This window comes from Acipenser ruthenus, chromosome 17 (genome assembly GCF_902713425.1).
Source record: "Acipenser ruthenus chromosome 17, fAciRut3.2 maternal haplotype, whole genome shotgun sequence".
Lineage (NCBI taxonomy): Eukaryota > Metazoa > Chordata > Actinopteri > Acipenseriformes > Acipenseridae > Acipenser > Acipenser ruthenus.
Genome location: NC_081205.1, coordinates 2,254,718 through 2,281,952, shown reverse-complemented (window position 1 = coordinate 2,281,952; position 27,235 = coordinate 2,254,718). Strand labels below are relative to the sequence as shown.

The 27,235-nt window shown below is 40.2% G+C and overlaps 2 protein-coding genes across 10 annotated transcripts in view; one reads left to right on the top strand and one right to left on the bottom strand.

Annotated features, from left to right (window-relative positions):
- The first annotated feature begins 149 nt into the window (after positions 1–149).
- On the top strand, positions 150–17,190 carry LOC117423475 (nuclear distribution protein nudE-like 1-B). Of its 6 annotated transcripts, none has more exons than XM_034039329.3 (11): positions 150–331; positions 844–895; positions 7,446–7,542; positions 9,699–9,852; positions 10,745–10,893; positions 11,405–11,541; positions 11,800–11,973; positions 12,400–12,491; positions 12,905–13,047; positions 14,025–14,059; positions 14,490–15,469. In XM_034039329.3, exons 3-11 carry the CDS (start codon positions 7,457–7,459, stop codon positions 14,528–14,530), a joined length of 1,011 nt encoding a protein of 336 aa, XP_033895220.1. In that variant the 5' UTR covers positions 150–331; positions 844–895; positions 7,446–7,456; the 3' UTR covers positions 14,531–15,469. The 6 variants fall into 6 exon arrangements, with proteins under 6 accessions (XP_033895220.1, XP_033895218.1, XP_058845759.1 ...); XM_058989776.1 differs by lacking the exon at positions 14,490–15,469 and adding an exon at positions 15,498–17,190 and having other exon boundaries at positions 151–331; XM_034039330.3 differs by lacking the exon at positions 14,490–15,469 and adding an exon at positions 15,495–17,190 and having other exon boundaries at positions 151–331.
- A 674-nt stretch (positions 17,191–17,864) lies between these two features.
- The window catches only part of LOC117423474 (myosin-10), a 65,370-nt gene continuing 55,999 nt past the window's right edge, over positions 17,865–27,235 (bottom strand). For all 4 annotated transcript variants that reach the window (XM_058989773.1, XM_058989772.1, XM_058989774.1 and 1 more), the window contains 16 exons: positions 26,694–26,906; positions 26,185–26,329; positions 25,692–25,898; positions 25,376–25,480; positions 25,123–25,275; positions 24,361–24,609; positions 23,784–23,996; positions 23,299–23,511; positions 22,683–22,844; positions 22,364–22,492; positions 21,827–21,915; positions 21,377–21,500; positions 21,073–21,281; positions 20,577–20,685; positions 20,124–20,296; positions 17,865–19,834 (listed from right to left, as the gene is read on the bottom strand). In XM_058989773.1, coding sequence (XP_058845756.1) covers positions 19,690–19,834; positions 20,124–20,296; positions 20,577–20,685; positions 21,073–21,281; positions 21,377–21,500; positions 21,827–21,915; positions 22,364–22,492; positions 22,683–22,844; positions 23,299–23,511; positions 23,784–23,996; positions 24,361–24,609; positions 25,123–25,275; positions 25,376–25,480; positions 25,692–25,898; positions 26,185–26,329; positions 26,694–26,906 — 2,638 coding nt within the window. In that variant the 3' untranslated portion in view covers positions 17,865–19,689. The remainder of the gene's footprint in view (positions 19,835–20,123; positions 20,297–20,576; positions 20,686–21,072; positions 21,282–21,376; positions 21,501–21,826; positions 21,916–22,363; positions 22,493–22,682; positions 22,845–23,298; positions 23,512–23,783; positions 23,997–24,360; positions 24,610–25,122; positions 25,276–25,375; positions 25,481–25,691; positions 25,899–26,184; positions 26,330–26,693; positions 26,907–27,235) is intronic.

Genomic DNA, 27,235 nt, shown 5'->3' with positions numbered 1-27,235 from the left:
GAACCAAAGTGTGAAAGCTAACATGTCCTCAATTACAGCAAATTACATCGTATGATGAATCCGGTCAACTTAGGCTGCCTGTGCCAATCACCTCCTACGTCATGCAGGTTGCATCAGCGCCATCCTGTCCCCGCCCCTCGCCTCGCTTCCAGAATCCAGACGCTTGATGCGTGTTCGACACGTCACACCGTGGCCCACGCGTGCGTGCCGGAAGCTGGGTGACTCACAGGGCTTGTTCTTCGGTTTCTAAGCAGAGATAGAGGAGGCAGAGACTGCGATGAGGGTGTGCTGAAACCGAGACGCACATAGACTGGCGGCTGGAAATGTATAGGTTCGTAATACCGCCTGTCAGTTGTTATATATGTATGATTTAATGGACAATGTCGACGTTGTGAGCGGGGTCGAGTTGGTTTTACATGGGGTATAACGTCCAGAGCGTTCCTGCTGCTTTTTCGGTTTTTATTCACAGCTGACTGTCCTCCGTCTGACGTGTCATGCTTCTTTCTGGGCAAAAATTTCATTTTATGCGTACATTTGAAAGTATACATTTCTCTACATGTTTTAAACAATAACACGGATATGAGACAGTGTGTTTGAAACGATTGCTGGCACGCTTTATAGGTTTGAGTGAAGTGAATTCTGCTCACTGAATTTTATTGCAGCTTACCAATACGATGGCCCTTCTCACCCCCAGCAACATGTCTTTATTATAATATAGTAATGGTTGAAATTTTAATTAAGTAGACAAACCGGGTTAGTTGATGTTTTTTGGCTTTAGTAGATTAAGGTGTTTTAACTATACTGATAATAAATCAAGGCTATTTTGTTCTTGTTTTGCTTTAGCCGGGCAGCCACATAGCATATCTGGGCCGAATTCTTGTGAATAACCCTGGCGGTAAGTATGGAAGATGCCTTTCTTTTTTTCAATTAGAAGTAATGGCAATTTATTGAGAGAGCAATACACCAATAACTGTATTTGTACAGTTTGTATCGGGCGCGGCTTGTTCCATTATATATGTATATTATGCTACGGTACTGTGTAGGAAGTGTAACCTGTGGTGTCACAGCAGATGTTTAGTCTGATTTATATTTGATACATTTTTAAGTAGGATTTGGTGTTGTTTTTTTTTTTTTTTTTTAACTAGTTCGTTTTGTTTTAGCTTTTTGTTTCGAAGTGTTAGTAGTTTTCTCTTGTTAATCGCAGTAATGGTCGCTATTTACTGTTGACATGTTATTACACAAATGTTGGCACAGTCAAGGTACAAGCGTAGGGAAAATGTAATGACGGGATTGCCTGGTGACCACTCAACAATTGTTGGTGTGTAATTGTTTTAAAGTACCTGTATTTGTGGATCCACCTTAAATAAAGGAAAACCTATATTCTAGAATTCAGAGTTGTTCCTCATGCTTCCTGGAATATTAGGTCAATCTGGGGTATTCACAGTTCCATGAACTGTCTCATTTACAGAAAGCCTCTGCTGTGATAGTGTTTTGGTGTGATTGGGTTATAATATGGAAACAGCCTATTGCCCAAAGGCTTCTAGGAGGCTGTGTGGTCCAGTGGTTAAAGAAAAGGGCTTGTAACCAGGAGGTCCCCGGTTCAAATCCCACCTCAGCCACTGACTCATTGTGTGACCCTGAGCAAGTCACTTAACCTCCTTGTGCTCCGTCTTTCGGGTGGGACGTAATTGTAAGTGACTCTGCAGCTGATTCACAGTTCACACACCCTAGTCCCTGTAAGTCGCGTCTGCTAAATAAACAAATAATAATAATAACAAAGAATCTGATGCCATTTATGGGTTTTAGGATTGAACATTATGAGTGAGCAGATTCTATTTCTGGATCACAAGGGACTTGTTTTTTTTTTAGCTGATACAGTATTTGCATTGATTGAGTGGGGAATCTACAGAACTTTTAAACTGTCAAACTGCATTTATAGAGAATCTATGGACACACTTTGGAAGGTTCACAAGGCTAGCTGCTAACCCCAGCTGTTATACTTTGAAACATTGAACAATGAGTTTGTTACTTTAACTCAGATTATTTTGCTATTAATAGTGCAGCCCGGGGGAGGGGGCTAGTTGTTAGGTGGTCCTACATTTACAGCAAAACATTTAGACAGATCAGCCTTTTGGAAAAATTATATCACTGGTAAAATTGTACTTTAAATGTCGACAATATATCTAGGATGAATTAGTAGACTAATCTAGTCTTGTATGGAAAATGATTCACAACCTGCTTACAAAAAAATAGAAGAAAAATAAAATAAAGGACCTGTAACCTTCGGGCAGCTGGTTATTTCACAACTTCACACCACATCTTGTGCACGGTTTTAACAGAACCGAACAATGTTGCTTTTATTTAGAAGATTCTCATCTGTTAACATTTAACTTGTGGTTTAACCCATGTGAGTCATTGTCTACAAATACTGAGACAAAAAAATGAAAAATTACTACTTTATGTGGCCCTTTGTGGTTTATGCTCGATTCTGAGAAGGCTGATTTTGATAGTTTGGTGCAGACGGGAATTACATCATGGGAAAGAGTTTGAAACTCTGATCTGTTTTCATTAAGCTTGCCTCAAACTAAATTTAATACCAAATATACTTCTCAGTATATATTTTTTAACTTCTCAGAGATAGATCTTTTAAGACCAAACCTGACAAAGTTCCAAGATCAATGGGGTACTAGGAACCGGAGCTTCCAGATGCATACATTAAGGAGCATCTGTCATATACACTCACCTACAGCCAATCATACTTGTGCGTGAGTCACTGTAACCACACAAACTTAATTTAATTGAAGGTTTGATACCCAGTATTTCTAATGACGCAGGGTCTACTGTGATGCTATTGGCTAAAATGTGTACTGTGTCCCTTCAAGGATTGCATGACTGCAGTAATACTTTATTTAATAAATGTGTGTTTACTAATCTGTATTACTATTAATTAAATAATAAAAGCCAGTTGTTAATGTTAATAAAATGTTCGGTGAACATTGTATTGGAAGTGGCATTAATTATTTGTCACTGCCAGTTTCAAATTAACAGGCCCTTTAATTGAGTAAACTGAAAAAAATATTGAGATATATATATATTTTTTTCCTTGTTTACTTTTTTTTTCAGGTAAACTGACTTTTCTATAATAAGTAGCAAGAAGAAATGTTCACCAGGTCACATTTTCTAGGCAGTTGTATCCACCTATTTATAAAACAATATCTGAAACACTATAAAGTAGCTTTTCACCTGTCATATCCTGTTAAAATAATACCCCATAATGTAAAATAAGATTTTCAGTATCGGTGAATGGTAGTCCAAGTGAGAATCTTACCTGGAATTAAAAGAGGACATTTTTGGTGTTCTACAAACCAAACTGCTGTGTCTCTTATTACAAGTAAGATCGCACAGTACGGCCTCTGGTTATATATTGGAAACTGTGGCACTGTAATTGCTGCCTATTTTCTTATTGCTATGCGACACCGGGACCTTCAGAAGTGATGCATTTCTGAGGGGAAGCTTGATGGTGTAATAAAAAAAACAGCTGATGGATCTTTTACATGTCACAGCTGCTTCTGTTTAGCCATATATGGTGAAAGAGGAACAGATCTAGTAGTGCACACATTGGAGAAAGGGTTACATGCGAGGTGAGTCAGAGTTCTGTTCATAAAGTATTCATTTTATTAAATGATACACTTTTGAGTTCTTAGTCACAGTGACTGACTTTCATTAATATTTAAATTACATACACCAAATGAAAGGAAACATGGTAGATACAGAATGGGAGATTGTTCACAGTATACTAAAGGATGATGAGTTTTACAAGTAAACCTCGGTGTAGTTCATAAAAATACAACAATGTAAGAAATCATAGGAGAACAGTGGATCAGCTGCAGGTAATTGCAGAGTTGCATAAGGCAAAAACATCCTTGGAGGGTAGGACTACAGTTGCGGTTTGAAGGAATGTTTAGATTAAGTAAGCAATACAAGTGATGTAATACAGTGCACTCATATTGTATGAACGTTACAGCAAAAGCCTTTACAATATGTGAATGAATACAGCCTAGAGCACTGTGTTTATTTAAAGAAAGCTTGAGAGTTTTGATGAATCAAATAGTGTGATAGTCAAGAAACTTTGTTGTGTTAGCTTATTTAACCATAGACTATCATGAATGTCATGCATTTTATTAATAAAAATATTCTTAATGTCTGGTGCGCTGAAGTTTATAAGAACTGCATATATTAATGTATACTTTAGTGTTGTGCACAGATTACTCTCAAGTAGTTCTGCCTCAGTACTAGGCTATGACACAAAGGCTTTTCATGAGTCTGAAGTTTTCACACATGCCTCTGAACTACAGAAAATGGTGAATTGAGTAAGTGTTGTTCCTGGTGGGCTTTTGAGTAAACAAGCGACAAAGCCGAATTTCTGCTGTGTTTCTGTAGCTTGTAGACGGGTAATCTGATACAGGGACTCGGGTGCACCTGCCTGCAAAAGAAAACCTGCTGACTGTGCTCCATCCCCTGGGTTACATCGTTTCTATGCATGTAATAAACTACCGTATTCAGTACACCTAAATTGTGTCAGTAGTTGTACTCCAGATTGCAGGAATACACTTACAGTAAAGGCTGTTACTGAAGCATTTACTGTACAAAATATCACATACATAGTTAAAGGTAACTGTAAAATGAGTACAAACTTACATTTGTGCTATTTAAATCTGCAGGCAATACGATTGGATGTTTTTTTTTTTTCTAAGAGCAGCATGTAGAGCTCGGGGAACCCATAAGGGGCACTTAAGAGCTGCTTCGTTCAAGCAGCTAGACAGGGTTAAGAATGTCTTCATTATTTTATAACCTGTGCTGTCATAGTGCAACGCTATTGCTGGTCTTTGTTGAGCATTTAAAAAGATCCCTGCACGAAATAACTTCTCCATTCTCCAAATGGTGACTGTGACCCAGACACACTACATGATCGCAAGTTGATTGTCTGAAAGCTATAATACATTTTTCAGCTATATAAAGCTACTGTACTATTCAAGGAGCAGGATAAAATGAGAGAGAAGATGAACAATCTTATTATACAAGAAATGGAGAAAGACCGTATACAGCAGGCAAGAATCTATTAATGATATCACAGGCTGGAAGATGAGTGCAGTGGTGCTTGAATGCTGCTGATCTTCATGTATTTGATACTGTGTGTGAATTCCTTCCACATACAGTATCTGTCTGTTGCAACCCTGCTTACATTTCCACTTCATCATCTTGTAAGAATGACAGCAAAATTAGATATTAATCTTTTTCTACCCAGGATTCTGGTGCACTGTCAAGATGTGGCACCATGTGGCAAGCAACTAGTATGTGTGCCAAGAGAAATCACGGTACATTGACTATATTCTGGTTTCTAAAGTTGGCTTGATAATGGAGCCTAATTTAATAAATAGTTATTACGCTTCTTTAAAACTATTAATCATACATGACATGTATACATTTTACAAAATACTGTCTCGAGCAGAACAATAGTCACAAGTTAAAACTGGATTAAACAGCTTTGCATCCAAGCTTACAGTTTTGCATTGTACCCTTTTTCAACAGTAATGTTTAAAACAATGGTTGACAATAGCAGTGGAGTAGCATAAACCGTTATCTGCCGTGGCACTTTTGGATTTCACGCTGCAGCTGTTGAAAGGTAATTTTAAGTGCTATAGTTGTGTTTCTATTAGCTTTGACGTTCTGTAGCTTATCCTTTGTTCAGTAGTCTTTAAAAAAAAATGCAAGGCATTTTTTCTTCCCTATGTTTGTTTTCAGAGCTTGCAGACAGGGTGGAGCCGACGGCAGTGATGTAAATGAGCAGACAAAACATGCAAACACTCAGGCGATAGCATCAGCTTTTCCTTTTGCATTTGTTGGCGGCATCTGCAAGATAAGAAGCTGCTGTTTTACGCAGAAGGAATCAAGTTTGTTTTAGGGTAGTGATGAATTAGTTTACAGTGGGTGCCATTGAAAAGTTTAAGAGGATTAAAAACCTTGAACTACACCATTCTGTATATAAAATCATTCTAGCGACAGGATTTATGGGCGTCTGCCAGTCCGTGCAGATAAACTTGGATGCTGCTTGTATCCTGTGTCCTGTGAAACCGCCCAGTCTCTTTATAATCTTGATTTAACTAAGTAATGGGGAAGAGTTGCTTTGATAGTGCACATACCCTGTGCATATATAGTGATAGAGATTATTTTAAAGTCAGATCACGTTTTGCACAAAGTTGATCTTGTCTTACAAATTGTGAATGAATCTAAAGTACTGAAGGCTATTGGCAAAAATAAGTACTACTATAATTTACAATATCTTTTAAAACCCCATTTCACTGATTAACATGAGCAGATCTGGTGTTTTGCTTGACTATACTGTGCAACAAGGTAATTTACAGCCTAAAGCACCACAAGTTTGTTTTCATCTTTTTTTTTCAGTGCCAAGAAGAGTTTATATTACAGGGTTGTTTTTGAAACTTAAAATGTCTCGTCTTTCATGTGTCCCATGTGATCTGTTTATACAGAAAGAGAGGGCATTGTGCAAGTAATAACTGAAAGGATATAGAAGTAGCAGTAACTGGAATATAACTAATGCAGGCTGATGACATTGAACATGAGGTGTTCTGTAGCTGGGGTATGTGATTCAGAGTCCCACTCACTGTGATTAGTGATATACATTGAGTTGGGATATTGATTGAGATGGGAAAAGGACAGCTCATATGAGTCATTGGTCTGTGGTTTGCTCTTGATTAAGAAGCTCTATTTTTAATTCAAGTTGATATGCTTTAGCTGCGGATGATTTTGGTACAGCTGTAATTTTGGGGGTGTATTTGCCTGTTTCAGCAGTTTTTTGACAGTCGGTCTCACTTGGTCAGATTGCTTACCGTGCAGCTTGCTCAAGTAGCTGTTTCTTTCCGTGTCTGCTGGTTACAAACTCTTAAGGGCTTGATGTGATCATGTATAAACAACTTTTGTTGACAGTATTGTTTCCTGTGATTGCAAACTTTTTATTGGGGCAACGAGTGTCTCAATGACAACAGGGGTGTTTTAAGAATTTAAAAATAAATAAATAAATGTAATGGTGTGGTAATTGTTAAACACAATAGCTAGTGTAATGTAAGCACTTCTATTTTCCACTACACACAGAAAAGTCCCACTTGCAATTATTTTTTTCTTTTTACACATTCAGCTGCTCCCAAGCAAGGGGAACGATAAGATTGAAATTACCAGTGTTTAAGGGTTTGATTATTCAGCATGTTACCTAGGATTAGTGCACTTAGGGAAATAAAATATAACAAAATAAATGTCACCTTCAAAGCTGCTGGACCTATATTCTTTGTGCTACAGTACAATGTACATTTAACTATTTCTGGTTGAATATAGGCAATTATACCATGCTTTTTTCTTGTTATTTTTTCCAGGTTTATTTACCATGGACACAGAGATGATACCAAAATTCTCCTCTACAGACGAGGAAATTAATTACTGGAAATCCCTTTCATTGAAGTATAAGCAAAGGTAATTCACGCAAATATAATCTTTACTACAGTGAGAAGAACTTATAAATATAATACTGTAAGCGCAGACATACATCTGGAGTTTCCTATTTATGCTCCCTAGTCAGTGGAAGAACCTGTTACCTTTTAATTACAATCATAGAAACTAGTCAGCAAATGGGTGTTTTCTTGGTTTCAGAAAACCTAAATTAAATAAGTAACTGCAACAGTAGCTTCAGTTGTGCTGAATTTTGTGTAAGGTGTTTTTAAAGCCAAGGTTGAGGAACGCTGAGCTTCTTCCTTATAGAAATACATGTCACCTGTTCCAGTTACCTAACGTTAGAAGCAAGCAACTAACTGGCTTTGTGAAAGGTGTCCGCCCCTTTGTATTAGAGTTGCTGGTCCTCGGCAAGGACTGACTTAACTAAGATGTAAGTGTACACGATCCAGCCAGTCACAAGTCAGGCTGCACAGACATGAGCTTGAAGTGTTGTACTGCACAGCCTCTTGCGAAAGACTTGAACATGTTTTTATCTGAATTGAAAAAAACATACTTTAGAGAAAAGCAGTGAGCAGTCACTGAGGAGCAGTCTTGGATACACAGAGCAGATGAAAGCAAGTTTTGCAGTAACAGTGAGTGACTGAGACCTGCAATGCAGTGGATCTCTCTCAGACATTACTATTACAGATGCTGCACAAACTACGGTCAAGTTTTATAGGAGAACATATTTTTAGCTTCCAGAATCAAGTTGCGTGCAGTCATTTTTTGTCTGGATCATAAGCTGTATGCAGCATTTTGCCTGAATATGTCTGGCAAGTAGCAGAAACCTATACAATCTGGCATAGTGATGTTTGGAATTAGAAAGTAAAAACCTTTTTAAAAGTCTTATTAATATCAGCTGTGTACTTTACTGTAGACCATTTCAAAATTAGTTGTGCAATCCCCACAGGGCTGAGGTCTAAAACCTCTAGCCATGATATCATGTGAGGGACATCTAATATGAGGTCATTCAGCTTATATGTGGTGAGCATTGGAATACCGTACATGCTGTATAACCTAGAGAGCTATAGTACATCTGCAAAATGGTTTTATAGGCTTGTTTAAAAAAAAAAAAATTCAAAAGAGATGTGATTCAAGGGAGAGCTGCAAATCCAGCAATCTATTTTAAGTATTAGGTTACCATTTTCAACACGTAATGCGGAGAAAATCATTTATAGAAGGTTTGTCTGGGTACATTTTAATCTCCACTGTTGGTGAGCACTTAGTAGAAAACAAAAACATCTTTATTTTAAGCTTTAGAATTCACAAAGATGCTTTTTGTTTCTGGAAGAAACAGAAATATTGGGCTAAGGGGTCGCTATTACAGCTGTTTCCAACAAAATGTTTCTGTTTGACATTACCAGCTTCCACTTCTATAATGCACTCACTGCCCTCCCAGCAGTGAAACCGTGTTTGACCCCCTTCCCACTTCTGCTGTTAAATAGCACACTGTCACATGGGTGGGATGTGGTATGTGTGGTAACTCAGCGAGCTGCCACTTTTAGAAGTTAAGTCTCCCATTGATTTTGAGGCTTTAAGTACATGTTGACATTAGTTGACATTAAGCTCCAATGAGATGATGGTAAACAAACTAATTTAAACTCAAGTCAGCGTTTGCATAGTTTGTCTCAATGACTCCTTTAGTACAAGTACTGTTACCCTTTTTCAAACATATTCCCTTGCGATGGAATACCTAAGATCTGCTGTTACCGTAGATCAAACCCAAGTCATTGCCTGGCCATACAAAGGTCAGTTATGTAGTCAGTCAGATTTCTCAAGGTGCCTTCAGCAAAAAATAAATAAATAAATAAACTAATTCTACTGCTAAACAGACAGGTGCGCCAAAAATCCTTGATTAAACTGCCATATTCTTGATGGGTGCATAATCAAAAATTAGGAAAACACAAACCATACATATAGGAATATTTGTCTGTGCAAAAGGGCATTGATCGTGGGAGCTTGTTTGTGCTTGTAATCCTGTGATGTTTCTCATGCATGCATATGCGTGTGCAAAATGTGAATGCCCTTGACCTCACTGAAAATGAGACTTTGGTAAAATGAAGTGTGTTTGCAAAGGCTTATGTGTCTCAGTTCCATTGCCCCAGGCTAAAGAGGCGGTGTCCCTTTTTCATTCATAGTTACCAAGAAGCTCACGAGGAACTGCTGGAATTCCAGGAAGGAAGCAGGGAGTTGGAAGCAGAACTGGAAGCTCAGCTGGGACACGCGGAGCACAGGATCAGAGACTTGCAGCTGGACAACCAAAGACTGAAAAACGAGGTTGAAACATTAAAGGTGAGGATACACCTCTGCAGCAGCACATTTCTCAGTTTAAATTATTTTACTCTACAGTATGTAAACTGAATAATCAAAAGTTACCCCTTGTATTTAGTATTGCAGCATAGCTTGGTTTTCTTGTTGCTAGGTTTGTTGAACTCTCAAGTGTTCCTGTAAATGTTCCGTGCAACAGGACATCTAAATGTTATCAACATCAAGCCATATCCATAGGCCAGGTCAGAGTACAGTCAGTATGCTTTGTGGTACAGTAGATTAGGAGGGTAATGCAAACATATATTTTGTAGGTTTTTCAGGGGGTCTGATTCATGGAAAACGTAGGACTGGATGTTACATTAAGCCTCATGTGGAGTGTTCAGAGTGCATTATATGTTTGTGATGCATATTAAAAACCATTTCATTTTATTACAAAAAAATCACAACATTTAGTCTTGCATTCAAGTTTCAGCTAATACCTTTGTAGCTGTTTGTCATTACAAATGAAATCTGAGTTGCTATTTAGGTGTACAGTCTGCTGAGGGTTAAAATAAAATGTTTTATCTTCTTTTTGCTGTACTTATAATCTTTTGTGGTGGTGTTTTTTTATATGATTCCTGGCTGGACCTCATTACCTAGGACACAAAATACATGGCTGATATTAAGTGTATTCACCCTAAAATATGGATAATCAGACTTGTATTTTTCTTTCTATAGGGCAATGTATGAATAAGATTGACGTCATCTAAATTAAGACAGCACCACATGACTACAGTCACAGAGTCAAAGTAAAAAGGTTTTAGGTGCTGCAGTTTACTGTATTTGTAAGGATATTTTAGAAGTGTATGTTTACTTGCGCAGTAGGACTGATTTACGGACAGTGTGGTAATACTTCCTCTATTGTTTTCCATTCAAGGAAAAACTTGAACAACAATATGCACAGAGCTACAAGCAGGTATCTATGCTCGAAGATCAATTAGGTCAAACAAGAGCCATCAAAGATCAACTACATAAATATGTAAGGGAGCTGGAGCAGGCAAATGATGACTTGGAAAGAGCAAAGAGGTGAGTGTTTATGAATAGAGGTTCAGGGTTATCATTCAATCCCTATTAAAATATTTGGCATGCTCCAAAAAAAAAAAAGGGGGGACGCATTTCCCACATTGTGTTTTGAACCTGGTGCAAGATTATTATTATTTTTTTTTATGAGAAATTAGATGTTACCAACTTAGCTTAATTAAAGTAAAAGCCAGTTTTTCTATACAACTGGTATATTATATAATTTTCTGTCTTCCTGTCTGTTCACGTGCTTTTGGAAGACGCCTTTTTCTGACCATCACTGGGCTTGTTCATTAGCGGGCTGTGTGAACCAAATGTCTAATCAGAGTTTACTGGGAGATTCTTTGAGACCGTATAATAATTACCTAACCTTCTGGTTGTGCAAATAATCCTACCCTTGGTTTAGACAATTTGAATAGAATCAATGTAGCTTTGTTATCTGAACATTTCTCTGTGTGTGTGTGTGACCATTTCTATTAGATAGCTGTAATTGCTCTAATGCTTACTTTCATTCTAGGTCAACAATTGTGTCATTGGAAGATTTTGAGCAGAGGCTGAATCAGGCCATTGAAAGAAATGCATTTTTGGAAAGCGAGCTTGATGAAAAAGAGTCTCTGCTGGTGTCTGTACAGAGATTAAAGGATGAAGCCAGAGGTATTAATAGAACAGTTTTATATTACTTTCATTTGTTGTTAAAAATACAGTTGGAATACAGTTTAGTCAATCTGTTGTTTCTGGTGTTGTATAATAATAATAAATACAAAAGATTTTGAGTTCAGTCAGTTCACATGCATGTCTAGAAACGACTGTTGGTCTTAAATAATGCAAAGCAATACACGTGGTCCTTAATCTAGTAAGATTTAAGATCAAAGCTGTAGTGTATAAAGTCATTTTCTTTGGGAAATCTTACAGATCTCAGGCAAGAGTTAGCAGTGCGAGAGAGACAGACGGACATAACAAGAATGTCTGCCCCCAGCTCTCCAACTCTGGACATTGATACGATGGATTCATCTGTCCAAGCATCCCTCTCCTTGCCAGCTACTCCTGTAGGGAAGAGTGCAGACAATGGGTTCACCACAACAAAAGGTAGAAGAAATAAAAAGAAAGGGGGGAGGTTCTGAGCAAGGATACAGCAGAGGAAATCGAATGTATTGCGTTCGTCTGAACATGCTGGACCACTTAACATTTTAAGTAAATAATATTGTCTGAAATTCCACAGTGAAGTGGCATTTAAGATCATCGGTGGTTAGATCTAAGTTGTATAGACATTTGTTTTTTAATTTGGTCCTGTAGCAATGAAATGTACCCGGTTGAAAAAGTCTCGCTGTGAAAATGTTTTATTTGGACCAGTCATGATCTGCAGCCTATTATAGGGAAATTCTGTAATTTTTAAAAAATATTTTGTTGTTCAGGATCAACTATCGGTACATAGTGACTTTTATCCAGAGCTGGTGCTAATAGAAGGTCTTCAGATTGTCTCCTTCATCATTTTGTTTTGTTCACCTTTTTCAGTAATACCAATCGGTTGTGGCAGTTCTCCATTAACCCCATCTGCAAGGATCTCAGCTCTTAACATAGTTGGGGATCTCCTGAGGAAAGTAGGGGTATGTTCACAAAGTAGTTTATTAAATATATCCTTTTAAACCAGTTTTTAAATGACCTGTAGAGTGCTGTAGATCAATGCATTGATGTTTTCATTACATAGCCCCAATATATTACGACCTGATGATTTAAGACCTGGTATTCGCACCTGAGATACTTCAGAAACATGCTTTAAAGCTGTTAGTTTCACTGTCATTAAATGGTAATTGGAATATTGTCACAATAGACAGAGCAATCAGATTTAATTAAAACTACCTACAACTGGTGTTAAATAGCACTTACCACTATAGCTAAAATATACACGTTTCTGTAAATAAAAGGACAGTACTCCTCGTGTGCCAACCCTCGTTAAATATTATTTCAAGTGCATTACTTGTTTTCTTTAACACTGGCACTTCCTTCTGTTTGTTCCTAGGCATTAGAATCAAAGCTGTCGGCTTGCAGAAATTTTGCCAAGGACCAGGCATCCAGGAAAACGTATGCAGGGAGCAGCCACCTGATGAACAGCAACAGTACAAAGTTTTCACATTCATTGCATACAACATACTTCGATAAAGTGTAAGTGTTCTGCTGATTACAGTGCAGTGGCTCCTGTTGCATAACAGCGCTATTCCAGGTTTCACTATGAGCCTAGTTAGAAGAAATCTCGACTTGTTACCTATGTACAATGGTTAATGAAGCTCACAGCAAAACCTGGAAAGGATCGGGCAGCTTTCTAATAGGAGTCACATGTCTGATCCTTGTTTCAAAAACAAGGATCAGACATGTGATGAAATGGACAGCTTTACCTGGGATTACTGGTTGGTGATCATCAAGCAGCTGTACCCAGAAAGAATAATAATTGTGTTCTTGGCTGAGATAATAGGGTTCATTAATTTTCTTCCCTAGCAAGGTCATTTATTATCTTTTATTTTTGTTCTTGATCAAGTGAGCATTTGCCAAATTAATTCACAGAAGGCTTTTACAGAAACTTGCTGAGGCATTGAATTGAGGTCCCTTGGCATTGTGTAGCTGCTGGAACGGGAGAGCAGTGCCTGGTATCGTCTGGGAGGAACAGCAGAGTCGCTTTCTATTAGCAGGCTGTTTAGTAGACACGATGACAGAGTAGCTTGGCATGGAAATCAAGGATATGCATTGTAGTGCATAGGGATGAAGTTTTACAGTTTCACAGACCCTGATTTGCACTAGTCCAGGGTCTGTGAAACCAGGCATGAATGATTCGGAGGAAATTTGATTTCAGGTAAATGTTTTCTGTGTAATACAGATAAGATCACACCTTTTTATTTGTTTTTACAAATGTACTCATGAAAAACAAACTGCTTAGGGGTTTTGGCCATAAATGGGAGAAACGTGCAAAGTATACACAAATAAATCTAAGTTGTACATTTATATAGTATATAAACTATAAAGCCCTGATGGTCAAACGTATTTCGGTTAGCAAAGGTACTTTAAATGTGTATTTTAAGATAAAGAGGAGGGGAGAGGTGGATAAGTAAAGTACTTTACTTGCTAGAATGTATGTTTTCTTCCTGCAGGCAGGAAAAGGTCATATTCCCTGCGTTTATCTTGGGTAATTCTTAATTTATTCCATGTGGGTATATGCATGCTAGCTAATTTAATCATGATAGAGGACAAAGTATTAACAGCTAGACTAGATACCATTTTCACTAACAGCTTGGGGTTGTGGCACACTGCAGCTTCTTGACTTTACTTCAGTAGAAGGATTGTGTGTGGCTGGAGCGGATAGAGCAATTGAGAAGAAATATGTAAACCTCAGCATGCCGGCCTTAGTGTTTGATGCTTACAGACTGAAAACTATTTGGGGATTTCAATTATGTATTTCATTTATAGATGGTTTTCCTTCTTAAACCTATAGCAACAAAATAGCTTCTCCAGTATTGGTGGATGATTAGAAACACATACATTAAATGTTTATTGCTGTGAAGAGATTTTATAATTTAGCCAAGTCTGTAAATTAAAATATTTATAATATATTACAGCTTGCAAGATACTGAGGAGAGAGAGCAAGTTGAAAAGATAGAAGATGCATGGAGAATCAGCATTTTAGCATCAATATTGTTGTAGTATATTTTTTTATTTTTTTATTTTTTTTGCCACTAACCTCTAGCATATTATTTTTTCCAACCCATCACAGTTGTGGTGTATTTAACATCTAATGTTCTAGAACCTGCAAAAAAGAAGAAAAAAAATGCTGAGGATGTTTCTGGGGAAGTTTTGTTCTTCCTATATCTAAACAGTCAATAGACTGTTAAGCTGTTTCGCCTTTGCAGATGACCTGCTGTAACTGAATTGTTGGGGTTATACACCCTGGATGTTTAGCTTCACTTCAAGGGCAGATCAAAGTTGTAGACAAAATATGGGTGAGTTAGCAAAAACAATAGAGGAGTCAGTTCAGCTTACACTGTAGGAACCAGGTACAGTGTGTGCTATTAATAGAACAAACAGGAATTCAGCCAGATTTACCTGTTATGACACCCAATGCAGACGTGTGTTTTTCCATCTCTAAAAATCACTATCATCCCTTGTGTGGCCATTATAAACATGTTTAACTGTATTAGACTGTGTGGCGGTACAGTTTTATAGCAACAGGTACAGCCTCTTTCCTTCAAAGCTGCATCTGCCATGAATCACAATCCTTATTCAGAACAGTAAATACTGTATTTTCACAGTATTTACCATTTTATTGCAACCATTGTGATTCAACTGAGTGCAGTTCTTGTTTGCAAATAATCTGTGGCAAGGCTTGGGTTTCATACTGATAAATTATGTTTTCTTTTTTGTGTGTATTTCAATGTAGCCTGTAAATTGACTTTATTACCCAATATTTTGGGTAACAAAAGAAACATTTCCCTAAACTTCATACATTTAAATTGTGCATTGCTTGGATTAATTTCAGTGTTGGGGGAACACTTGGTTTATAAAGACTGCTCTCTTCTTTTAATGTTCATTGTTTAAACTTGACTAATGTGTTTGTTTCTATGCAGCAGGGCAGTAAACGGGCTTGACCAAGGACCCCTATCAGGAATGGGTTCCCCAAGATCCCTATCAGGAATGGGTTCACCAAGGTCATCTCCCCCGCCTGGCATGCTCCAGCTCAGTGTCTGATGAGAGCCATTACCTGAACACTTCCCGCTTTACTAACTGAACAAGAAGGAACAATGTGTTATTTATTGAACTGCAAAAACAAAAATTAAAGACTTGAAAAGTACCGTTCACCTGTTAGCTTGTTCCGTTTTAGATCTGCTCGCAGATTTTTTTGGAACCAATTCCTTTTCAGCTGTAGCATGGTTTACTTTTCACGAGATCTTTTATCTAGACAGTATGCAACATCCTTTCCTGGTTTCATTATTAAGCATAGTGCAATTGCAATATTCTGACGACACTCTTTATTGACCTTTTGTTAAGAAACTTGGATTTGTTTTTATAAATAAGTATATTCAGACGAGACCTGATGTGAAGATAAGGGGTTTAATTTAAGCACTTGTTTTTAAAATACAGTATTTATGTTAATTATTTTGTATGCGTTTTTTGGTTCTAAACACTTTTTTTTTTTTTTTTTTTTAAATAAGAACAGCTGCTTTTTGATTATATATCATATGAATGAAAGATTGGGAAGCCAGAAAAAAACGGTACACAGGTTCGATCAAATTCCTGAAATTACTTACCAGTACGTTGGTTTTGCACCCGTCCAAGGCTTTTTAACTTTTTTCCTCTAAAGATGCTATAATACACCACCTTTTGAAAGTGCACAATGGATCTAGACCCCTCGCCACCAACCTAGGGTTAAACAGTATTAGAAAGTCCTGTATGTACTATATATCGTGACAAATTTCCCACTCGTACATTTTGTGTCTGAAATTTTGTATTTGTGAGATTTTCTGTTTCAATGTGCCTCTGTTTGGTGGATTTGAAGCCCATCAAACTCCTTTTTTTTTTGGTTTGTTTCTGTTATGTCATAGATTGTTTGGCTTTCAAGAGTTAAGTTTGAAAGTTTTAATTTTAATGTTGGTAAATTGGTTGGTTATTAAAACATGCTTCGGGAACATTGGCATAACAGTACAGTATCTGTTTCTTCAAAATTCTTTAAAAAGATCAATATTTTTGTGCATATGTATTTATTTAATTGGCTGTTATGAATACTCACTTCCTGCATTGCCCGTTTACACTTGTTTTATTGTATATAGGTTTGTAAACAGTAACTTTGCCCAAGATGTTTGTATATAACTTAAGTGTTTGTAACTTTTATTTATTCAGTTTCTTCATGGCATGTATTGAAATGAGAAAGTGTATCATAATACCGTTGTAAGAGATTGTATATCATGATGTAGAACCGGCTGTCTTAAATCTTATAAAAATAAAAATCTTAAAAAAAAAAAAAATATGTAAATGAAGCACGTTAGCAATTGCTTTACAACAAATAATTTTTACACCCTGAAGTTGATACTGCAAACAATATCTAACATCCCACCACCCCCTCAGAGTAACTTAGCATGTGCAAGGTAAGTTTTTTAATGCTTTTATTTTGGGGGGTTGGTGGGGATGCATAAACAAAACTCATGACAAAGCTTTTGGTGGTTTAACCTCAAATACTTTTATTTAGACATTTTGTTTTATGCAAGAGCCAGTTAAAAAGAGCTCCGCTCAATAAAGAATAAGAATGGGTTTAAGATTTGTACCTTTTGAGAGTCCATTTCTCTTTTGTTTCTTCGTAAAAAGCTTACTAAATGGAGTAAGAAAACATTTAAATTTTGTGCTGTATATTATACTCATTATTGTCTTACTGAATGTGACCTGTTCTAGTAGTTACAAAGCATTACAGTTCTGTTCTGTTCTATTTGTGTGCATTGGAAATAAGCAATGCCGAATGCATTTATTTTTGCTTTGGATGTGACCCTGGTGTCAGGAGGCATGATCACATTACAGCTATAGTGTTGCTGTTTACCAGAAGAGCCCAGTTGTCCAATTCTAACGCTGCAGTGTCATGCAATTAAGTTCAGTTTAACATGTGTACACAGCAGACCTTATTTACAGTGTACTTGGTTTACATTCCCCCAAGCAGTTTTAGACATGGACTGTGTACATTCAATTACTAAACACAGACCTTTAAAATTCATCTACATTTAACTTAAGTGCTGTCTTTTGTGGCATAGCTTTTGGTTACATTTAGCTAGAAAAATTCATTGTGCAAATTCTCGTGTTTATTAAGGTATTTCAATGCTGTAGAAATGTTTGCTTTATAAAGACTGCCTGTACTCCAATGCATTTGGTGCCACCTTCTGGTATGAAACTTGTAATGACTACCCAAATGCCATTGCATAGTCTTGTTACAGTACATATGATGAAACACAAAACTCTTTTATAATGAATATGTTTATTGTCTTTTACAAAAAAAATCATTGTCATCTAGAAAGACAGGTATACAAGAAATAAAAGGAGATATCTGCAGCCGAATGCCTGGTTGTCAACAGCCAGTTCAACAAATTAACTACTGTATGTCATAGATGTTAAAGCTTTTAACCAAATGAAATCGCAACACTTCCTGCATGTGGCAGAAGGCTCAACTTTTCAGTTACTAACACTGATTCAGATCCATTTAATACCTCTAATACCGCTTGAACTGGAGAGGTACATACCATGTATAATATGATATGAAGCGCAGCTAGAAGTAATACAGTTAAAACAGGTTTAAACTTCCTACACATTTGTATTTGTCGTAATGTTAGAGATATATGTATACTTGTATATGAAGATTCTCACTAGTAATTCTTTCTTAGTAGTGTCTCAGGCACTTTTTAAAGAAACATTTGTTTAATGATATGCTAACATTAGAACAGTGCTTGAAACCTTGCATGCTTTATTTATTTTAAATGAAACTAGAAATTAAAAAGTGGATGGATATGCAGGTGCTGGCTTGCTAACACTGCAGATATGCAGTACTCGCACTGGTGGGACTTGTAATGGCTCCATATTTAACTTTAAAACAACTTTCTCCCTAGGTGTTCAAAACTTCGCGTTCAAAGGTACCTGTAATGTAACACTAGTGTATTTCCTTCAATGTAGAACTGGAATTATAAAGTACTAAGCATCTTAATTTGTGGAGGCGACTGTAGCGTTGTAGTCTTGGAGTAGTACACCAAGGAGTAAACAAAGAGGTTCAAGAAATGGGACGGTGAGAGGTATTCAAACTTCAGTTAATGTAAGAAGGAAATAAGAAGTGCTTAATTCATTTGTCTGCTGTGTGCCATAAAAATGACTTGGTGAAACACAGTGATGAACTGACATTGCTTTTACAAGAGCAGACCAGTATGAAATGTATTATAATGCCATAGCAAGCAGCTTGCACACAGACAGTACTACAGCTGTGTGCAGGTTCTCTTTAAATACAGAGAGCAGCATGTACCAGTGGTTAAAGCTGCTTCCATGTAGCTGCTTCCATGTCTCCATTATCATTTAAATACTGCTATTGTTAACGCTTAAATGACTGATAAATGCTAGAGAAACACTGCTACCTTAAAAACGCACCCATTTTTCTCTATTAGAAATACTGTTGCTGCTTCATGAGTCAATCCACAGATCAAGAATGCATACTGTGTTTCTAGTTTAAGCTGTTACATTTTCTTACAGAATTAAGAAATGGTTTCAGACTCCGTACAGGTCCAAGGGCCACTGACTACAAAATCATCATCATCATCATCATCATCATCATCATCTTTTTTATTTTATTTTTGAAGCAAACTGATTAAAAAAAAAAAAAAAAAAAAAAAAGGACAGGGATCCAGCCTTTGCTAAGAATTCTCTGGGAATGAATGAATACCTTCTAACAAGATTATTTCTTATTAGCTTAGTTCTTTAGTGTTAATGCTCTAGAAAATGGCCTTGCACTGAATAACCCTTTTGTTTTGTGTGTATATAATTTTATATTATATATATAATATAAAATGCACTTTACTTGTACCTATATTTTTAAGCAAGAGCACAGTACGCCAAGGCTATAGATGGTTATTAAGACGCAATTGATCAATGATTTCAGTAGCCTTGCAGTTTGCCAGTATAAAATAAGGCAGACTCATTGAGCACAAGGCAGTTTGGTGGACAGTTTGTAGCTGTTGAATGTCCCTCATGTTGAGTCAGGGGAGGACTGCAGGGTGCTTGCATGCTGACTGGCTCGGGGCTCGGGCTCTATTCTGCCTGGGCGGCCTGTATCTCGTTCAGCTCGCTGGCTTTGCTGTCTGCGTCGTCGTCCGAGAGATCCAGGGAGGCGCCCTCGATCTGGAGCTGGCGTCGGCCGGAGCGGCTGGTGGAGAAGGTGATGGGTCCACCCCGCCTGAGAATCCGAAAACAAAAACCCCAATCAATCGATATATAGGAGCACTTCGTTAAGGTTTAGCTATTGAAGGGGTGTGCTCAGGATGTGACCTTGAGTGTCTGTAAATTTGATTGAATTTTTGCAGCAATTGCTTTCGATCTAGCCCTATTGAGGTGTGTGTGTGTGTGGATATATTATATATATATATTCCAATTGTTCATTACTCTCCAATGACATACAACTGCAAATAGGCAGGATGCAGGGTGATTTGTCCCAGAATGGTCTTGTTTCTTGGAGCTCGCGGTACCTGAGGCGGTTCTTGAGCGTGTTGACCTCGCGGCTCAGCCCCTCGCTCGCCTCGGTCGCGTCGTCCAGCTCACGCTGCAGTTTGCGTCGGGAGGCGTTGGCCCTCGTCGCCTCCTCCTCTGCCTCCTCCAGCTGCCTCTTCAGCTGCTTCATTCGCGAGTTCGCCTTCTCCATCTGACCGGGAGAGAGAATCAAACCATAAAAACCTCTTCCCTGCACTCGCCTTTCTCAACACTTTAAATGGGCTATTAGACATACTAAAGAAAATATATCAATTCAAAGACAATGTCTTTTAAATGGGAAATAAACTGGTGTAATGCGGTAGCTGGTGGCTAAATATGGTAATCCATTTTTTTTCTTGGAATTTTAAATACATCTGCCTAGAACTGCATGAAAACGACTGTCAATCACAACAGTCTCCTTGCTGGTCTGGTGGGTTTGCTGCACTCCGTACCTGTTCCTTGTACTGGTCAGCATGTCGACGCTCATCCTCCACCTGCATGAACACCTCCTTCAGTTTCTTCTCTGTGCGACGCACTAGCTTGTTGGCAGCAGCTCTCTCCCTGGGAGAAATAACCGAAGAGAGGGGATTGATGCTATTCAATAAACTGCTTTAGCCATTAATATCGGTCTCCTTGGAGCCGTTATTTAAATACAGGACTAGCACAAACCTGCTGGGTGTGCTTAAGAAGATGCTATACTTGCACAGCTACAGTGGTGACAAGCCTTTGGCAAAGTTAATAGCATAGCAAACTGAATTTCTGTTTCCAATAAGTTTGTTTAAACTACCCTACAGCAAGTCTGCTGTGCACGATCAATATTTAACAGAGCTGTACCGCAGTTTAACCCATGCACTGATGCGAGAGTGAGGTCATGCAGGACACAGCCCTTGCACGCTCAAAGGCCTGTCTCCTATGATAACTCGTTCAGACAGACCCGGAGGCTCTTACTTGGCCTCCTGCTCCAGCTGTTCCTCCAGCTGTGCGATCTTGGTCTCCAGGGCGGTGATGGTGGCCTTGAACTTGGACTTGACCGAGCCCTCCAGCTCCTGCAGCTTGGCCTTCAGCTCCTTGTTCTGCCGCTCCAGCTGCTGCCGCGCGTTCTCACTCTTCTGAGCCGCGCTGCGCTCGCCTGCCAGCTCTGTGTTCAGGGAGTCCAACTGCGGGGGGGAGAGAGGAGGGAGACCAGACACTGGTCAATATCTAGGAAGGGTGCTGCGTTTGTGTTTATTCTTCTGGAGGCAGACCGTCCTACCTGCATGGTGGTCTTGCGGAAGCGGTCGTTCAGCAGCTCCATGTTGCTCTGCTCCTCTTCCAGCTCCTCCTCAAGCTGGGCAATGCGAGCCTCTAGCCTCCTCTTCTCATCCAGCAGAGCTGACCTGAGAACAAGACAGGGAAGCGTGTTCAGAAATACAGCACGAACACAGGGAGCAGGGGATCTCACTCCCAGCACTGCGAATGAGACAGAAACACAGCACTGAAACGGAACAGAGCCACTCCACTGTCCCTCAAAGCCACAGTGACAGTGCATTCTGAAAGACTATATAAAAAACAGGGAACAGGGACCACTTCCTCCCGCAAACAAGACCTGCAGAATTCCGATGAATGGAGTTACAGTGCACTTGCAGTTGGCCAGCATCAGAAATATGCTTTGTGCATTTAACAGGAAAGCAAGCAGTCGGAATACACTCCTGACACGGCTTACTTTCCAGAGGCGCTGTTGGAGATCTCGTCAGCCAGCTCGTCTCTCTCCTGCTCAGCATGGCGCCGCCCTCTCTCTGAGGCAGCCAGGTCCTGTAGCAGGGGGGGAGAGAAGGGGAGTCGTGCCAACAGTACACTCTTTTTTTTCTACTCTGGTCTCAGATTTTGTGTGGTTCTCCAATTGCAAATATTCAGAGCACCCGCTCCCTCATCCACCCTTTCTTTGCAAATTCCCAGTTGTTAACCTAATTCCAATTTCTACAGTATGGTGACACATCAGAATGACAGTTAAGGCTTTATTGTGTGGTGCCACTTACACTAGCAAGGGAAACAATCAGTGATTCAAAGTCAACACCCGACAGGTATAATGAAAAGAAAATATACAAAACTTAGTAAGCTGTCAGTGCAGTGTCTTAGTAACAGGTTTTGTGATTTCTCTGCTCCCAAAGGAAATTAGTGACTAGCGTGTGTAAGAAGTCCTAGCACTGATCCAGGATAATGGTACAGTGGTGCTGTGCTGCTGCTAGTCAGCTGCACTAACCTCTTGCAGTTGGAGGATTTCTGCTTCCAAGCTCTTCAGTTTCTTCTCGTTCTCCTTGGACTGAGCGAAGATCTCATCTCTCGAGGAACGTGCCTCCTCCAGCTCTCGCTGATAATCCTTCATCTGTGCCTGGGGACGAGACACGCATGAACCTCACTGGCACAAAACATCCCTACATATATAAGGATTCAACTGCTGCAACTCCACCTTGCACTTAAAAGCACAGCAATTCCGCTTTAATACTATTAGATAACTGCAGTAATATTAAAAGTACAAGGTTATGTGTGTTGGAGAACATGTTATTTCTCCTTCCTGTTACCTGCAGTTTGCGCAGCTGCTTGATGGCTTCGTCGCGAGCCTTGTTGGATGCCTCGATCTGAGCTTCCATGTCCTTCAGGTCCATCTCCAGCTTCTTCTTGGCAGCCACGGCCAGGGCTCTCTGCTTGCGCTCGTCCTCCAGCTCAGCCTCCATCTCTCGCACCTGCCAACCCAACCGGTCACAGCACTCTTTCAAAACAAGCGCTTCGGACACAACTTACTTTATTATTATCATCATTATTTTTATTATATCAGAGTTGGGGTCAATTCCCGTTTTTTCAATTTCAATTCCACTTCCAATTCCTTTGAAAATCAATTCCCAATTCCAAGTCCCATTCCCTTTTAATCAATTCCAATTCCAAGTCCTTCAAAATGAACTGGGATTGATTTTAAAAAGCAATTGGAATTGACCCTAACCCTGACCGATATCAAACTTCCTTCTTGGTATTAAATACAACTATTTACGTATGTGGCACTACTAGAAGGAAACATGCTTTTTAAAACGTAGAGTTCTTCTTCAAAAAAGTTACAGTTCCAGCAGCCTTGTTCCTTGTCCATCCACAGTCTATCCACTGTACAGTTCATTTTCTACAATGACAGTTCTGCTGTTTGCGTACCTGCTTGACCAGCATCCTCCTCTTCTCCTCGTTCTGCTCATCGCGTGCCTGCAGGTCCCTCTCGAACTGAGCCTTCATGGCCTGCATGTTGACCTCCAATCTCAGCTTGGCGTCCTCCGTGGCCTGCAGCTCATCCTCCAGCTCCTCCAGCTGCGTGCGCATCTCCTCCACCTGCTGGTCCAAAGTGCGCTTGGACTTCTCCAGCTCGTGGACCTGCAGAGAAGAGGGCACACAAAGAGCATAGACCTGACTTCTGAAGCTGTTGGGATGCTATTACCTTATTAATTTGTGTGTGCCCTTTGCTAGTTTTTTGATCTACTGAAGAGGGGACAAGTCATGATACAGAAGATGCCTGCCACCCCCTTCTCACACTCTTGACCGAATGGAAGGATAAAACTCGCGGTTCTTTGTTTTCAAATGTCTTGCTGTATCTAGTTATTGTCTAGCTCCTTATAGCACTCTCGCTGTAATATCGTCAGACTCACGCTCTTCCCGACGTCGTCCTTGGAGCTCATGAGGTCCTCCATCTCCGTGCGGAGCTGCTTGTTGAGCCTCTCGAACTCCTCCTTGGCCTCCAGAGCCTCGTCCAGGGCGCGGGTCAGAGCCATGGCCTTGGTCTCCTTCTCCCTGGCCTCGGCCTCTGCACGGTCCCGCTCCTCAGCGTAGCGTGCAGAGATGTTCTTCTCCTCTGCCAGCATCTGCGAAACACACAGCCAGGATGTGACACTCTGCAAGACCTGCACCTGGGCATTCATAGCCATCAGCAGACTGCAGAATGGTCTGGTCTGCAGAAATTCTTCATGGCTTCAATGCATTATATTAATGCTGTATTGTAGCTTGGTTCTAGACAAGACAGGTGTAACTCTTTCAGCACTAAGTAACAGAAAGATAACCCTTGGATATCTAATTAAATAATGTCAGTGTTGTACTGATAAAGGATTAAATACAAACTGGCATGAATATAAAATGAGCATATGTACGATTAGTCTTCTGTTAAACTGTTCTGTGTAAAAGCTCTGCATCAGGCGTCGAGACAGTTAAAGCAGGGCCCTGAACACTTACCTGGTCGAACTTCTTCTGCTTCTTCTCCAGGTTGGAGACGATCTGGCGCTGGTGGTCCAGGTCCACCATGAGGTCTTCCAGCTCCTGCTGCAGCCGGTTCTTGGTCTTCTCCATCTTGTCAAAGGCCATGCTCTTCTCCTCCAGCCTCTGGCTGACGCTCTCCATGTCCTTCTGCAGCTTCTTCTTCACCTCCTCCAGACCCTCCATGGCACCCCCGTCCTCCTCCAACTTCTTCTTGGTCTCCGTCAGCTGGCAGACACATACACACAGGGTTAATTCATATGAAATCAGGAGGACAGAGAGACGCACATGATCAGTTAATCTACTGGTGCTTTGCAGACTTCTCCAGGTTGTGGTACCTGTGTTGTGGTGTGCGGGATACCTGAGCATGCAGGACTTGGATTGTTTTCCCCGAAGGTAAGCAGTGTGTAGCAGTTCTGTAGTGGGTCTTATACCCGAGTCTGTAGATGCCAGCTGCTTCTCCAGGGGAGGTAAGCAGTGTGTAGTAAGATAGGTGCTTCTCCAGGTAATGCGAGTGCTATAGTGGGTGCTGTACCTGAGCCTGCAGGGAGGCAAGCTGCTTCTCCAGGGGAGGTAAGCAGTGTGTAGTAAGATAGGTGCATCTCCAGGTAATGCGAGTGCTATAGTGGGTGCTGTACCTGAGCCTGCAGGGAAGCAAGCTGCTTCTCCAGGGGAGGTAAGCAGTGTGTAGTAAGATAGGTGCATCTCCAGGTAATGCGAGTGCTATAGTGGGTGCTGTACCTGAGCCTGCAGGGAAGCAAGCTGCTTCTCCAGGTTCCTGCGTGCCTCCTCCTCCTCTTCCTGCTGCTCCTGCAGGCTGTTCTTCTCCTCCTCCAGCTGACGGATGCGGCTGCTCAGGTTCAGCTTCTGACGGGTCTCCTCCTGCAGCAGCTCCTAATGTCCACAAAGACACACAACAGTGTTACTATGGAATACAGTTTATTGTTCTAGCTCCAGTTATGGGCAGTGTTTGTTTGCAGTGGTGCTCACACACCTGTGTATCCTGGAGCTGGGACTCCATACTGGCAGAGTCCTTTGCCAGTTTAATGCCCTTTCTCTCTGCCTCTTCCAGTAAGGTGGAGACATTGTCCAGCTCATTCTGTGTAGAGGGAAAGACAGGTTAGAATCCAGCCCAGTACAGCTAGCAACTAAGAATTCTATAAGCACTGAATATTGTATTGCGATGTCATTTTTCTCAAAGAGATCTCAAAGTTTCAAAGGGATGTATTTTAGAGTGACCATCCCCAAGCTGTCTCTTGGCTGGTCCCTGGGTGTTCAGGCTTAGCTTGCCTGTGCATACAGTTCCATACCTGCAGCTTGTGCGTCTTCTCAGCCAGCTCGTTCCTGGCTTTCTCCCCCTCGGTGATCCTGGCTGTGAACTCCTGCACCTGCCCCTCCAGCTTCTTCCTCTTGTGCTCAGACTCTGCCTTGGCCTGCTGCAGCCCCTTCACCTCCACCGACATCTCCTTGTTATCACTCTCCAGGGTCTGCTTGTTCTTCTCCAGGTTCGCCTTGAACTGCACACACGGAAATCTCAGTGTTAGGGAAGGAGAGCAGCATCGGGAGTGGGTATCTTTTAAATAATCACAACAACAACTAGATGTGAAATCCTCCATTTAGGCACTGTAATGCATATTATCAAGTGTAAACTGGAGCAATTGTGTGTATAATCTACTCTCAATTCCACATTAATAAGGAGATACTTTTGTTGCTGTACTTTTCTCCTGTAGTGCTGAATTGTAACAGTTGAAATTTCTGATAAAAAAATAAATAAATTATATATGGTTTGGCCTGTGCACAGACCCTCTTAGCCTGCTCCAGCTGCTCGCAGACATCTTCCAGGGCTGCGGCGTGTCTCTGCCTCATCTCCTGAATCTGAGCTTCGTGGTTCCTCGTTTCTTCCTCAATGGCCTTCTTCAGCTCGGTCACCTCCTGCTCTCGCTTGGTCCTAGACGGTGGAGAGGAGGACAGCGTGTGAATGACACGGAGGACTGGAGGACTGATGAGCGCAAATCTGCCTACATCATTCCAGTAAGAAATAGATCACTATGTATTGTGTGGCGACTACTGATTTCAAAATAGAGGTATTTCTACTAAAACAAATAATAATGCATGTGCATGTAAAAAACATGTTCATGTTAAGCAGTACTTCACTTAACCTCAAAGCAAAATAGCAATAAACATTTCTCTATATTGTCTATTTAAGACATGTATGGGCAACTCCGGTCCTGTACCAGATTTAACAGAATGAAATAATGAACTGCTTTAGGTCCCTGAATGAAGGCCCTGGATGGTCCGTGCTGCCCCCTCACCTGAGTTCCTGCTGGGCTGCGGTAGTGTCCAGGGTGTCCTCCAGCTCAGTCTTGAGTGCCTCCAGCTCCTCGCTCAGGTCTCTCTTGAGCTTCTCTGCCTTGTTGCGGGAGGCTTTCTCCGACTCCAGATCCTCCTGCAGCTCAGCAATCTGGGCCTGCAGCTCCCGCACCTGCTTCAGGGTGTTGTTCTTATAGGCCACCTCCTCATCACCTCTGCGGAGACAGGAACACACACACATATGCTCGTTAAGTCAAGCCTGCTATGCACACACATACACATTCCTTTAGAGTGTTTCATTCACTCCCATGTAGTATAGATTATAATTCTACAATCCGGACGGGCATGGCAATCGCCACCACAATGAAAGTAAAATATCCCTTTATGGAAAGTTTGTAACTATTAAATATTTATTTAAACATTACAGGGACAGGTCCTCAAAAGGTAGGTGTAGTCAGTTTTTTCGTTTTTTATTTTTATTTTTTACTCTAACGAGCCCATACACAAAATCACAGTTACTACAAGAGCTGCAGGAACCAATTTA